At 48.1% G+C, this 13758-nt stretch overlaps 1 protein-coding gene across 2 annotated transcripts in view; it reads right to left on the reverse strand.

The window, feature by feature from the left end:
- TTLL9 (tubulin tyrosine ligase like 9) overlaps positions 1-12973 on the reverse strand; it is a 35007-nt gene extending 22034 nt beyond the window's left edge. The window contains exons 1-5 of one of the 2 annotated variants that reach the window (XM_087962364.1): positions 12926-12973; positions 10020-10066; positions 7365-7457; positions 3360-3471; positions 2024-2209 (exon numbers count right to left, since the gene is read on the reverse strand). In XM_087962364.1, the coding sequence (XP_087818490.1) occupies positions 2024-2209; positions 3360-3471; positions 7365-7457; positions 10020-10066; positions 12926-12940 (453 nt within the window). In that variant the 5' untranslated portion in view covers positions 12941-12973. The remainder of the gene's footprint in view (positions 1-2023; positions 2210-3359; positions 3472-7364; positions 7458-10019; positions 10067-12925) is intronic. The other variant, XM_087962365.1, reaches the window with a different exon arrangement.
- Positions 12974-13758: the final 785 nt, after the last annotated feature.

Consider the following 13758-nt stretch of genomic DNA (forward strand, 5'->3'; position numbering starts at 1 on the left):
CTCCTTTCTCCTCCTCCTCTTCCTCCTCCTCCTCCTCTATCTTTTTGCCTCCTTTCTCCTCCTCCTCTTCCTCCTCCTCCTCCTCTATCTTTTTCCCTCCTTTCTCCTCCTCCTCTTCCTCCTCATCTTTTTCCTCCTTTCTCCTCCTCTCTTCCTCCTCCTCCTCCTCTATCTTTTTTCCTCCTTTCTCCTCCTCTTCCTCCTCCCCTCCTCTATCTTTTTTCCTCCTTTCTCCTCCTCCTCCTCCCCTCCTCCTCCTCTATCTTTTTCCCTCCTTTCTCCTCCTCCTCTTCCTCCTCCTCCTCCTCTATCTTTTTTCCTCCTTTCTCCTCCTCTTCCTCCTCCTCCTCCTCTATCTTTTTCCTCCTTTCTCCTCCTCCTCCTCCCCCTCCTCTATCTTTTTTCCTCCTTTCTCCTCCTCCTCCTCTATCTTTTTCCTCCTTTCTCCTCCTCCTCTTCCTCCTCCTCCTCCTCTATCTTTTTCCTCCTTTCTCCTCCTCCTCCTCTATCTTTTTTGCCTCCTTTCTCCTCCTCCTCTTCCTCCTCCTCCTCCTCTATCTTTTTTCCTCCTTTCTCCTCCTCCTCCTCTATCTTTTTCCTCCTTTCTCCTCCTCCTCTTCCTCCTCCTCCTTCTATCCACCCCGCCTTCCTCTTCCACTCTTCACCCGTTTGCAACCTTTTCAACGCAACCTCAATGGGGCAAAATTCTCCTTTTTCCCCCCAGTCTGGGTGAAAAGAAGGCCGTGAGCCCCTGTTGACTTGAGGTAAGGTTTCTTGCTGGCAATTAACACCAATGATCATTTGAGGCGTTCAATAATCTCTTGGCAGGAGTTCAGGGGCTCATTGGCATAAGCTTTCCCCCTTTTTTGATTAGGGGAAGGGGGAACGCGCTGCCAGCTGGGGCCCCCTTTTATCTGCCCAGGAATGACTGGTGCTGATGTAAGCCCTACAGATGGAGGAGGAAGGAAGGAAGGAAGGAAGGAAGGAAGGAAGGAAGGAAGGAAGGAAGGAAGGAAGGAAGGAAGGAAGGAAGGATAAGAGAAGGAAGAAGCCAATGAAGGAAGAAAGAATGCAGGGAGAAGGAAGGAAGGAAAGGAAGGAAGGAAGGAAGGAAGGAAGGAAGGAAGGAAGGGGAAGAGAAGAAACTCTACCATAAGGGGAGGGGCGGAAAGGGAGACTTTATACAAAAACTAACAAAATAAATAAACAAGATATTTTTAAAAATGTGTAGAAAAAAGACACAAACATATTCACCATCCCCGCTAGTTGGGTACTGATAAATATATTGCAGCAATATTCATTTTCTATCTCCTGCGGAGCAGATCCTCCTCCTCCTCCTCTTACTCTCCTCCTCCTCCTCCTCTCCAGCTGCTTTTCTTTCTCTCTTCCCCCTCCCTTCCTCCTCCTCCTCTTTCCCCTTCTTCTTTTCCTCCCCTTTTCTCCTCCTCCTCTCCACAAACTGCACCCCCTTCGAACACTGATGATGTTACCTAGTTGGTTCATGAAATGTCTGCCAGAGGAGCACCAAGGACCCCACAGTCCTCCTCCCCCTCATCTTTCTCCTTCTCCTTTTGCTTCCCCCTCCCCCTTCCTCCTCCTCTCCACAAATCGCATTCCCCTGTAAAACTGATGACGCTCCCTAGTTGGGTCATGAAATGTCTACAAGAAAACAATCTCACAGAGCACCAAGGATCCCACGGTCCCGCTCCTCCTCCCCTCTGCAAACTCCCCTTCGTTCTAGCACTGATGATGTTACCTAGTTGGGTCATGAAACGTCTTGCAAGAAAACCACCAAGCTTAGAGAGCATTAAGGACCCCACAGTCTTCCTCCTCCTCCTCCTCCTCCTCCTCCCCTCCTCCCTCCTCCTCCTCCTCTTCTTCTTCCTGTCCACAAACCTTATCCCCTTCTAGCACTGATGATGTTCCCTAGTTGGGTCATGAAACGTCTGCAAGAAAGCAACCAAGCTCAGAGAACACCAAGGACCCCACCGTTCTCCTCCTCCTCCTCCTCCTCCCCCCTTACCGGTTTCATGATCCAGGTGATGCCGGGATTTTTCCGAAACTCCTCCACAAACAGGTGATACTCGGAGGGCATCTCAAAGGTCTTGGGGAAGAAGTCACACTTCATGGCCTCCAGCTTCCCGGATTCCCTCTCCAGCTGTTTCCGGAGGCGCTTGAGGTTTTTCACGGTGTAGTTTTTCCGAGTCAGCTGCCCAGGGCGAGAAGGGTAGGAGAACGTCGTCAGCCAAGGGTGCCCCGGATCAGGCCCCTGGATGCCTCCCTTGGCTCAGAATTGGCCCTCAGAGGAGGCTCCTCCAACACCATCTAGGCCTCCATTTGGGAAAGAGGTTCTACCAGGGCACAAGGGCTCTCCCACCAAGCTATCATCCCGCGTCAGAAGAGGAGGTCAAGACAGTGTGATGACCCAAAGGGGCGTGGCACAAAAGCAAGTCACAAAAGTAGGTAAAGTCCCTTTAATACCTCCAACCTGGCCTCCAATGTCCAGTTATCTTCGACTGGAGAAAAAACTCTCCCAAGAACAGTCTTTAAAGGGAAGAAATTCAGTCTGAACCCAAAGTACATATAAAATTATAAATTAAAACCAAGACAAGCCACACTGCAGCAATTCATGAGACAGGGCAGGATAAGGAATTGCAGACTTCAAAACACACACAGTTGGGAGGATGCCAGAACCCAGATAAGACTTGACAAACAATGCACGCTTTGCTTCCAGCAAGGTGCTGTGCGAAAACGCCCTTTTTAAGTCCTATTTTCCCAGCTGCAGCTAATGAAGGGAATCAGGGCCCTTTTCTCCCCCGTAAGCCACTTTGCTCCCTTCTCCGTTCCTCCCTGTGTGCCCGAGGATGAAGAGGTGGTGGTCCTGGGTCTTCCTCTGAATGCCCAGCCGGACTGTGCCCTTCCCCAGTTTCCTCCACAGCCATCAGAGCCACGGACTCCCACAGGACAAGAAGGCAGGACAAGAAGCAATGAATGGAAACTAACCAAGGTGAGAAGCAACCTGGAATTCAGGCAAAAAAATTCCTGACAGTGAGAACAATTAACTTGCCATCAAAAGTTGTGGGTGCTCCATCCCTGGAGGCTTTCAAGAGGAGACTGGGCAGCCCCTAGTCTGAAATGGTATAGGGTCTCCTGCCTTGGGCAGGGGGTTGGACTAGAAGACCTCTAAGGTCCCTTCCTACTCTATTTTTTATTACATACAGCATAGCATCAGTTGCTGAAGGAGGTCATGATGGACGTAGCCTTCCAAGACACCCCTAAGGAACCATGTCCTGGATATTTTGGACCAACCTGCTCACCTGTCACCTGCCCCAACCTTCTCCCTGCACAGGTTTGCCCACCTCGTAATGGTTGCGGAAGTGGCTGATGCGGACGTGCTCGTCCATGTAGGTGTGGTCGAAGTTCTCCTGCAGCCACCGGACGTCGCACCAGTAGAAGTCCCACTCGCCCTCGCTGGGGATGAAGGCCAAACAGAGAGGGGGGGGGGTGTCAGCCAGCAGGTCCTTTAGCTTTATCAAGGTGGTTGCGACCCACCCCCAGACACCCAAAATCTTCATCACCTTCTTCATTTAACGACCCCATAATCCCTTGTGGGGTGGAGTCTGGGCAATTGAATGGAGCTAGCAGAGTGTTCTTTTAATGGCCGGATGCTCTTCCTGTCACCAACGTGGAGTTTTGTTCAACAGATATACTCTCAGTGTGGCTGTCAGGGTTCCGACGGAGGCCCTAATTAAACCATGACCCCCCGAGCCAAGTTTCAAAAAAAAAAAATCCAGTTATTTATGAGGAGCAACATGTCGGCACATACCCAAAGGTAGTCAGCTCTGCCTCACGTCATTTACGGCCCACCTACGACCCTGTTTCACCCCTCCACCCCCAGGGTGTGTCATAAACCACATTCTCCAACCGGAGCACTTTCCTGGGAGGTAGAGATCACGCCTCTTCAATCGGTCCCGGTAGCCTGGGATACAGCCTTGAAGAAGGTATGTGTGGAATGTGCTTCTAGCCCCTGTGATGGCGAACCTATGGCACGCGTGCCACAGGTGGCACACAGAGCCAGTTGTGCCGGCACGCGAGCTGCAGGCAAAGTTACCTCACTGCGCATGCGTGCGCCTCACAGCTGATTTTCAGCAGGTTTGAGGCCTTTTTCGGCCTCCCAGAGGCTTGAGGTAGGTTTCTGCAGGCTTCTGCAGGCCGAAAACTGGGCCCGTTTCGTCACTTCCGGTATTCCGAAAATACCGGAAGTGACGAAATAGGCCTAGTTTTCCGCCTCCAAAGCCTGCAGAAGCCTTCCTCAAGCCTCTGGGAAGCCGAAAAGGCCTCAAACCGGCCGAAAATTAGCTGTGAGGTGCAGTGCAGGTAAGGGGGCGGCGGGGTGGGTGGGGTGGGGATGGCGCATGCATGTATAGGGGGTGGGGGGTGGGTGGTTTCGCGCATTGCCTTCTGGAGGCTGGCACGCAAGCGTAAGCGTGCAAGTGCGCACGCACAATTTTTAGCACAAGAGCCCAAAAAGGTCAGCCACCACTGTTCGAGCCTCTACCTGGGATCGAACTCACATCCTCCTGATTGTGAGGCAAGAGCTCCACCTTCAGGCCACTGCACCACCCCAGACACCCAAAGTGTTGTTCTAAAAATGCTACAGGCCCCAGAACCTCCCAGCATGTGCTGATGGGGGAACCCCAGAAGTGTGAGAAAGCATCATTATAGGGGGACTGGGTTTTTTTTTTTTTTGAAACAAGGAGCCGAGGCGAGAGAATTCTGGGAGTTGAAGTCCACAACACGCATCGTCAAGCCCAGGCTGATGTCCAAAGGCAGAGGGGTTTGCATTGGCTGTGATTTCTAGAATGCCAATATTGATAAGCCCAGCGTTGTTTAAAATGTACACCTAAAGCAAAATGGGGCATTAATAAGCAACTGGGAAGTATATTCCATTTTTATTAGCAGGTGGTGGTGGGGCTCAACTCCCAGCACGAGAAAGTGAGGGCTTCGTGGTTTTCTTGCAGGCATTTCACAACCCAGCTAGGCAGTATCATCAATTTTGGAAGGGAGTGGGATTTGCAGGGAGGAGGAAGGGAGGAGGAGGAGGAGGAGGAGGAGGAGGACAAAGACTGTGGGCTTCTTGATGCTCTCTCTTGCAGACATTTCATGACCCAACCAGGTAACATCATCAGTGCTAAAAGGAGTGGGTTTGTTCCCTGTTTATACACCAGAGGCTTTAAATATAAACAGAGAGCAAACCCACTTCCTTCCAGGCCTGATGATGTTACCTACTTGGGTAATGAAATGGCTGCAACAAAACAACCAAGCTCAGAGACCAACAAGGACCCCACAGTTCTCCTCCTCCTCCTCCTCTTCCTCCTCCTCCTCCTCCTCGTCCCTGCCTCCCAAACCACTCCCTTCTAGCACTGATGAAGTTACCAAGATGGGTAATGAAATGTCTGCATAACACCAAGCTCAGAGACCAGCAAGGACCCCATAGTTCTGCCCCTCCCTCTCCCTCCCTCCCTCCCTAACTCCCCTTCCTTCTAGCATTGATGATGTTACCTACTTGGGCCATGAAATGTCTGCAAGAAAACCACTAAGCCCAGAGAGCACCAGGGACCTCTCATTTGAACCCTAAGCTACAAAATAATCTCCTCTGTCGCAGGAATCTCCTAAACTTTGATCCAAAGGAGCATTTGTCTGAAGTGGTGTAGGGTGTCCTGTGGTGTAGTGGTGTAGGGTGTCCTGTGAGACCGCGTGGTAGACCTAAGCAACGCTGGATGGACATTTATCAAGGCCGATCTAGAGATCGCGAAGGCAGACCCGACATATGTGGCAGACAGAGAGGCGTGGAAGCAGTACTCAAGGACATTAGCGGACCTCGCCAGAGCGCGAGACAAACGCTGAAGAAAAAGAAGAAGAAGAAGAAGGTGTAGGGTGTCCTGCCTAGGCAGGGGGTTGGACTTGAAGACCTCTAATGTCCCTTCCAACTCTGTTATTCTACTCTATTCTAGCTCTAATCCCTGGTTTCAGACCTTGTTGATATGTCAAGGGCCTTGGAGTACTCATCTCTAATGACCTAAGTACTAGAGCCCACTGTATACATAACCAAAAAGGCATTAAGAATTGTTAATCTAATCCTACGTAGCTTTTTCTCTGGTAATATAACACTAATAACTAGAGCATACAAAACATTTGCTAGACCAATACTCGAATACAGCTCATCAGTCTGGAACCCACATTACGTATCTGATATTAACACAGTTGAGAAAGTCCAGAAATATTTCACAAGAAGAGTTCTCTACTCCTCTACTCGTTGCAGAATACCTTTTGCCACCAGACCTGAAATTCTAGACCTAGAAAACCTAGAACTACGCCGCCTTCGGTCTGATCTAAGCATGGTATATAAAATCATACATTGCAATGTCCTACCTGTCAATGAATACTTCAGCTTCAACCATAACAACACAAGAGCAAACAATAGACACAAACTCAAGGTTAACCGCACCAAACTTGATTGGAGGAAATACGACTTCAGCAACAGAGGGGTCAATGTCTGGAATACTCTACCTCAGGGGTCCCCAACCGCCGGTCCGCGACCGGTACCGGGCCGCGGAACAACCCTTACCGGGCGCTGGTTGCTGGGCGCCGCCATCTTTTTTGGTAAAAGCGCTTCTGGTGAGCTTTTCCGGTAGAAAGCTCACCGGAAGCGCTGTTTCGCCATAAAAGATGGCGGCGCTGCAGCTGAGCTTTTCCGGTAGAAAGCCATTTCTACCCGAAAAGCTCACCAGAAGCGGCGCCCGCTATCTTTTATGACGAAACAGCGCTCCGGTGACGCCACCGGAAGCGCCTCGTCATAAAAGATGGCGGCGCCCAGTTGACGCTGACCGGTCGCGGCGCCCAGCTGATGTCGGAACCGGGCGCGCGCCGAAAAGGTTGGGGATCCCTGCTCTACCTGACTGTGGTTTCTTCCCAAACCCCAAAAACTTTAACTTTAGACTGTTTACTATTGACCTCACTCCTTTCCTAAGAGGTCTGTAAGGGGGCCTGCATAAGCGCACCAACGTGCCTACCGTTCCTGTCCTAATGTTCCCTTTTATCCATTTCATGCGTTCATAATCATGTTTATACTTATACTTGTTATCTAATACTTGCTTGACAAAATAAATACATCAATAAATAAAAACTAACATAAAAATAAACCCCGTTTCAGGGGAATCTCCAGACTTTTCAAGGGGCCCACCAGAAAACAGAAATTCTGTTTTTCCCCCTAACCTTTCATGGAAGGACAGAAAACGTCTTCTCGGGCCCTGCTAGCTGTTATTGTCTCCATCATAAAATATATATATATATATAAATCTCACTCTTTCACTTCCACCCATCCAGGTCGCTGCTGAAGGACGTCTAAGATGGTGTTGGTGAGGGCACACTTGAATCGGATGGAAGCTCGGGGTTCCCTGTTTAAAAAATATTAAATTGAATTAAATTAAATTAAAAATCCCTTTTCTTTCACGAGATAGCAAGCACACTATATAGCAGGGGTCCCCAACCACCGGTCCGCGGACTGGTACCGTCCGTGGAACAAGTCCTACCGGGCCGCTGTTTTGCTGAGCGCCGCCATCTTTTTTGATGAAAAAGTGCTTCCGGTGAGCTTTTCCGGTAGAAAGCTCACCGGAAGCACGTTTTCATCAAAAAGATGGCGGCATTACGCTCGGTGAGCTTTTCCGGGTAGAAAGCCATTTCTACCCGAAAGCTCACGAGCGAAGGCCACCATCTTTTTGATGAAAGTGCTTCCGGTGAGGTCACCGGAAGCACTTTTCATCAAAAAGATGGTGGCGCCCAGCTAATGCCGGTACCGGGCCGCGCCATAAAAAGGTTGGGGATACCGGGCGCGCGTAAAAAGGTTGGGGATCACTGCTATATAGAATAGAATATAAATCTTTATTGGCCAAGTGTGATTGGACACACAAGGAATTTGTCTTGGTGCAAATGCTCTCAGTGTCCATAAAAGAAAAGATACATTCGTCAAGAGTCAAGAATCATCAGGTACAACACTTAATGATAGTCATAGGGTACAATAAGAATAGAATAGAATAGGAAAGAATAGAATAGAATAGAATAGAATAGAATAGAATAGAATAGAATAGAACAGAATAGAAGTTTGGCAGTAGAGTTCCTGGCAAAAACCTCACACCCCATAGCAAAGAGTGGGTTCACGTAAGGACCTCAGGATCACTTAATGACTGCATCCTTATTGCTACTGCGCCAATCATTTTTGTATGACATCAAGAGATGTCACGCAATCATCTGGCACAAGCCTTTAGGATGTCACGTTGTGTCATGCCATCGCCATGCAAACGAAGCCAATTTGTTAGCAGGCCAAATTCTACCCAGGTAGTCCTTGTTCAGCGACTGCCTCATTCAGCGACTGTCCATAGTTACTACGGTGATGAAAAAATAACCTGGTGGGCATTTGTGGCCTTTGACAACTTTTGCAGGTATGTGAGACAAAGGAGAGCTGTAGGGAGGCCGTTAAGCAGAGTTATGGTTTCACTTAGTGACTCCTTTGCTTAACTGAGGGGCCGGCCTTCATTGTGATCACTAAATGAGGACTATCACTACTTTGCTTCACGTCTGTGCATTCATGCATGGCGTGCCAATGCCCTGTCCTCTTTTGGGGATGCCCATGGACATACACAAACACACAAGCACACACACAGAGGTACTCCTCCTCACCAGCTGGTTTCCTAACTCTCTTCTTCGTGTATACTTATGAATAGAATAGAACAGAATCTGGAAGGGACCCTGGAGGTCTTCTAGTCCAGCCCCCTGCTCAAGAGGAGACCCTATACTATTTCAGACAAGGGACTGACTGTTAGGAATGTAAGTCACTTAACAGTTGGGTTGGAAAATATATAAACCAGGATAGACATTTTAATACTGTCTCTTTAAGGGAATGCTAAAATTGTAATTGGGTGTGGTTCCTCAAAGGGCCATAAGATGGAGCCAGAAACCTGGGTTGTTTTGTCCTGTTGTTGAGTGTGTTGCTGTGACTGCATTTCCCTATTGACTATTGCTGATCATCGTTCTTCTTAGATTTGATGTAAGTCAGTTACTGAACTGTTTATGATCCTGGACTTTGTTATTGGATTATCCCTGGACTGAAAACTGACTGCTGTAACCGTGTATGACTTGGACCGTTTGTTGGACTTTGCTTAACTGTTTACTGGAAGTAAAACCTACATTTTACTAAACAGTGTATCTGTGTGCTGGTTGTGTGTTATTCTTCACCACTTTCAGTACGTCTCCCTGTGTGCGCTCATTCACCTAACGAGGAATTACCTCAACACTGACCAGTGACCACTCTTAAAAACTTCCAGTTCCACTGGTTAATTGTCCTCACTGTTAGGAAGTTTCTCCTTAATTCCAGGTTGCTTCTACTCCTTGATTGAATTCCCATCCATTGTTTCTTGTTTTGTCTTCTGGGGCTTTGGAGAATCATTTGACCCCCTCCTCTCCTCTTTGTGGCAGCCCCTCAAATATTGGAATATTGCTATCATGTCACCCCGGGTCCTTCTTTTTTCTAGACTAGCCAAACCCAAATCCTGCAGCCCTTCTTCATATGTTTTAGTCTCCAAGTCTTTAATGATCTTAGTTGCTCTTCTCTGCACTTTCTTTCCAAAGTCTCAATATCTTTTTTTGTAGTGTGGTGGGCAAAATTGGTTGCAGGATTCCAGGTGTGTCTTTATTAAGGCTTTATAAAGTGGTACTAATACTTCACCTGAGTTTGATTCTATGCCTCTGTTTGTGCAACCAAGGATTGTATTAGCTTTTTTTTTGGCTGCTGCCGAAAAAAGCTAGCTCATATTTAAGGGATTGTTCACTAGGGTTCTGAGGTCCCTCTCTCAGTCACTGTTTTTGAGCCAGGTCTCCTAATCTGTACTTATACACCTTTGATTTTTTTCTGCCTAAATTGAAAAAAAAATATTTTTTTGAATAAAAAAAAGAAAACCACTCACCGTTCTTTCAGCTTTTGGCAACCATGCGGTCCTTTATGGTTTGCATTCTGCAACGAGATCAAAATTACAAATTCTAAATAGTTTTGAAATAACTTTTGGGCCTCTTTGGAAGGATATTTGTTTTTTTAAAAAAGACCTTTTAAGGTGGGATGAAACTCAAGGACCTTGGAGTACTCATCTCTAATGATCTAAGTACTAGAGCCCACTGTAACTACATAGCCAAAAAGGCATTAAGAGTTGTTAACCTAATCCTACGTAGCTTCTTCTCTGGTAATATCACACTGCTAACTAGAGCATACAAAACATTTGCTAGACCTATACTTGAATACAGCTCATCAGTCTGGAACCCACATTTTGTATCTGATATTAGCACAGTTGAGAAAGTCCAGAAATATTTCAATAAGCGCACCAACGTGCCTACCGTCCCTGTCCTATTGTTTCTCTTATTCTTCTTTTATTTTTCTTATATGTACCCATTTCATGTATTCACAACTATGTATACACTTATACTTATTATCTTGTAAACAATTGGCAAATCAAATAAATAAAAAATAAAATAAAGAAGAGTTCTCCACTCCTCTACTCATTGCAGAATACCTTATGCCACCAGACTTGAAATTCTAGAACTAGAAAACCTTGAATTACGCCGTCTTCGGTCTGATTTAAGCATGGTATATAAAATCATACATTGCGATGTCCTACCTGTCAATGAATACTTCAGCTTCAACCATAACAACACAAGAACAAACAATAGATACAAACTCAAGGTTAATCGCACCAAACTTGATTGCAAGAAATACGACTTCAGCAACAGAGTAGTCAATGTCTGGAATCCTCTACCTGACTCTGGTTTCTTCCCCAAACCCCAAAAACTTTAACCTTAGACTGTCTACTATTGACCTCACCCCTTTCCTAAAAGGTCTGTAGGGAGCGTGCATAAGCGCACCAACGTGCCTACCGTCCCTGTCCTATTGTTTCTTTTTATTTTTCTTAGATGTATCCATTTCATGTATTCATAACTATGTTTATACTTATACCTGTTATCTTATAATTGCTTGACAAAATAAATAAATAAATAAATACTTTATTGAGTAGTTCCTCTGTAATTAAGATGAATGTTTTTACTAAAGATGTTTTTTTTCTGATAGAGACTTTACCAATATTTATATTTATTTAGCATCCAAGGCAAAAAAAAAAAATCTGTAAAATTGGGCATGACTCACTTAACAGCTGCCTTGCTTAGCGATAGAAATTTTGGCTCAAATTGTGGTCATAAGTCAAGGACTACCTGAATTTATGTTTTTATCTCTTCGCCACATTTCTATCCTGCTGCAATCCAACTAGATTCACTTAACAATTAGGTTACTAATTTACCAACTGCAGTGTTTCGCTTAGTGGCAAGGAAGGCCATAAACTGGGAGACAATTAACTACTGCCTCACTTAGCTACAGACATTGTGGCCTCAATTGTGACTGTAAATCATGGACTACCTGCATTGATATTTTTTTAATCTCTTTGCTGCATTTTTATCCTGCTGCAATCCAAGAATTGTGGGGGCACAGATAGTCCTTGACTTACAACGGTTCATTTAGTGACCGTTGGAAGTTACAAGGGCCCTGAAAGAAGTGACTTAGGACCGGTTTTCACACTTACGACCGTTGCAAGTATCCTCATGGTCACGTGATCAAAATTCAGGCCCCTGGCTATGGACTCATACTTACAACGGACACAGTGCCCCAGATCCCCTTTTGCGATGTTCCAACGAGCAAGTTCAATGTGGTTGTTAAGTGAATCTTAACAGGTTACTAACAGCAACTGCAATGATTCACTTAGTGGCAAGGAAGGTCGTAAAATGGGGCAAAATTAACCACTGTCTCACTTAGTGATGGATATTCGGGGTCTCTTGTGGTCGTACATTGAGGACTATCTTTATAGATCATCTGGGAAATGTTGGGAGTAGAAGTCCCCACCTCTTAAAGCGCCCAGGTTGGACAAACCCAGATCAAGGCGCAATGTGCAATGACCAGGAAGATTTCAAACAATCCCCGATGCGAATAAACCACGATTCCTTTGAATGTTGCTGGCTGCAATCAGTTGGCATCCCATATTGCCATGTCAGCTTGAAAGGTTCAAAAGCCCCACCCTATTTGCCCCAACCAGGAGCCCCTGAGGTGAGGGTCAAAAGGTGCACTACAAGCCCCATCATTCACTCTCGTGTAATGCACAATGACTTTGCAGGGCCAGTTGGGCAGGACCGGACTCTCCATCGTCCCCAGTCAGCCATATTCCGCCCAAAACCCATTCAGCTGTATGGCTGGGGATGATGGGCTTCTTCTGCCCAAGACCACCCAGCTGTATGGCTGGGGACAATGGGCTTTGGAAGCCCCGGGAGGGGTATCCCTATCTGCCCCAACCAGGTGCCCCTGGGTTGAGGGTCAAAGGGTGGACTACAACCCCCATCATCCACCCTCGTGTGATGCTCAACGACCTCGCAGTGCCAGTTGGGCAGGACCGGACTCTCCATCGTCCCCAGCCAGCTGTATTCCACCCAAGACCCGCCCAGCTGTATGGCTGGCGATGATGGACGTTTTCTGCCCAAGACCCCCCCCCAGCTGGTTTGAGTGGGGACGATGGGCTTTGGAAGCCCCGGGAGGGGTATCCCTATCTGCCCCAACCAGGCGCCCCTGGGTTGAGGGTCAAAGGGTGGACTACAAGCCCCATCATCCACTCTCGTGTGATCCTCAACAGGCACCGTGCCAGTTGGGCAGGACCAGACCCTCCATCGTTCCCAGCCGGCCCTATTCCGCCCAAGCCTCGCCCAGCTGGGGACGATGGGCTTTGGGAGGACTGGAGAAGGAGACGCCGCCCCCTCCCCGGGGTGTGGGGGAGGACTCCCGCCGCCCCACCTTGTTCTTGGCCATGCTGGTCCTTCTTCGGAGGCGCGTCCCGTCACCGGGGCAACCGAGGCTTCTAGGGGCGGGGTTTAGTGTGGGCGGGACATAGGAAAGCCCCGCCCCTCGTTGCATGCCGGGTGGGAGGGGTCTCGTCCCTCTTCGGCGCTTGCGCAGAGCGGCGTAAAGGCTAAAAGTGGGGTGGGGTAGTCGCAACTTTGGAAGGGGAGGGGGAGGAGAAGAAGAGAGGCTTCTGCCTTTTGGAAGGCCCGGCTGGCTTCCTCGGGAGTAACGCTCCGCACCTGCCGGCTCTCCAAGCGGCGACCTCCGGACTCCCCTCCCCCGACCCGTTCCGGAGTTTCATCAGAATAGAGCTGGAAGGGAACTTAAGAGGTCTTCTAGTCCAGCCCCCTGCTCAGGGAGGAGACCCTTATGGAATTGCAGAATAGCAAGGGTTGGAAGGGACCCCAGAGGTCTTCTAGTCCAGCCCCCTACTCAGGGAGGAGACCCTTATGGAATTGCAGAATAGCAAGAGTTGGAAGGGACCCCAGAGGTCTTCTAGTCCAGCCCCCTGCTCAGGGAGGAGACCCTTATGGAATTGCAGAATGGCAAGAGTTGGAAGGGACCCCAGAGGTCTTCTAGTCCAGCCCCCTGCTCAGGGAGGAGACCCTTACGGAATTGCAGAATGGCAAGAGTTGGAAGGGACCTCAGAGGTCTTCTAGTCCAGCCCCCGGCCCCAAGCAGGACACCCTACAACACCATTTCTGACAGATGGCAGCCCAGTCTCTTTTTGAAAGTTTTAGCCTAGATTTAACAGATTAACAGAGTTGGAAGGGACCTTGAAGGTC

The sequence above is a fragment of the Notechis scutatus genome, chromosome 3 (genome assembly GCF_049901735.1).
Source record: "Notechis scutatus isolate UNSWTSFEM ecotype Mainland chromosome 3, rNotScu1.2, whole genome shotgun sequence".
NCBI classification, from domain to species: domain Eukaryota; kingdom Metazoa; phylum Chordata; class Lepidosauria; order Squamata; family Elapidae; genus Notechis; species Notechis scutatus.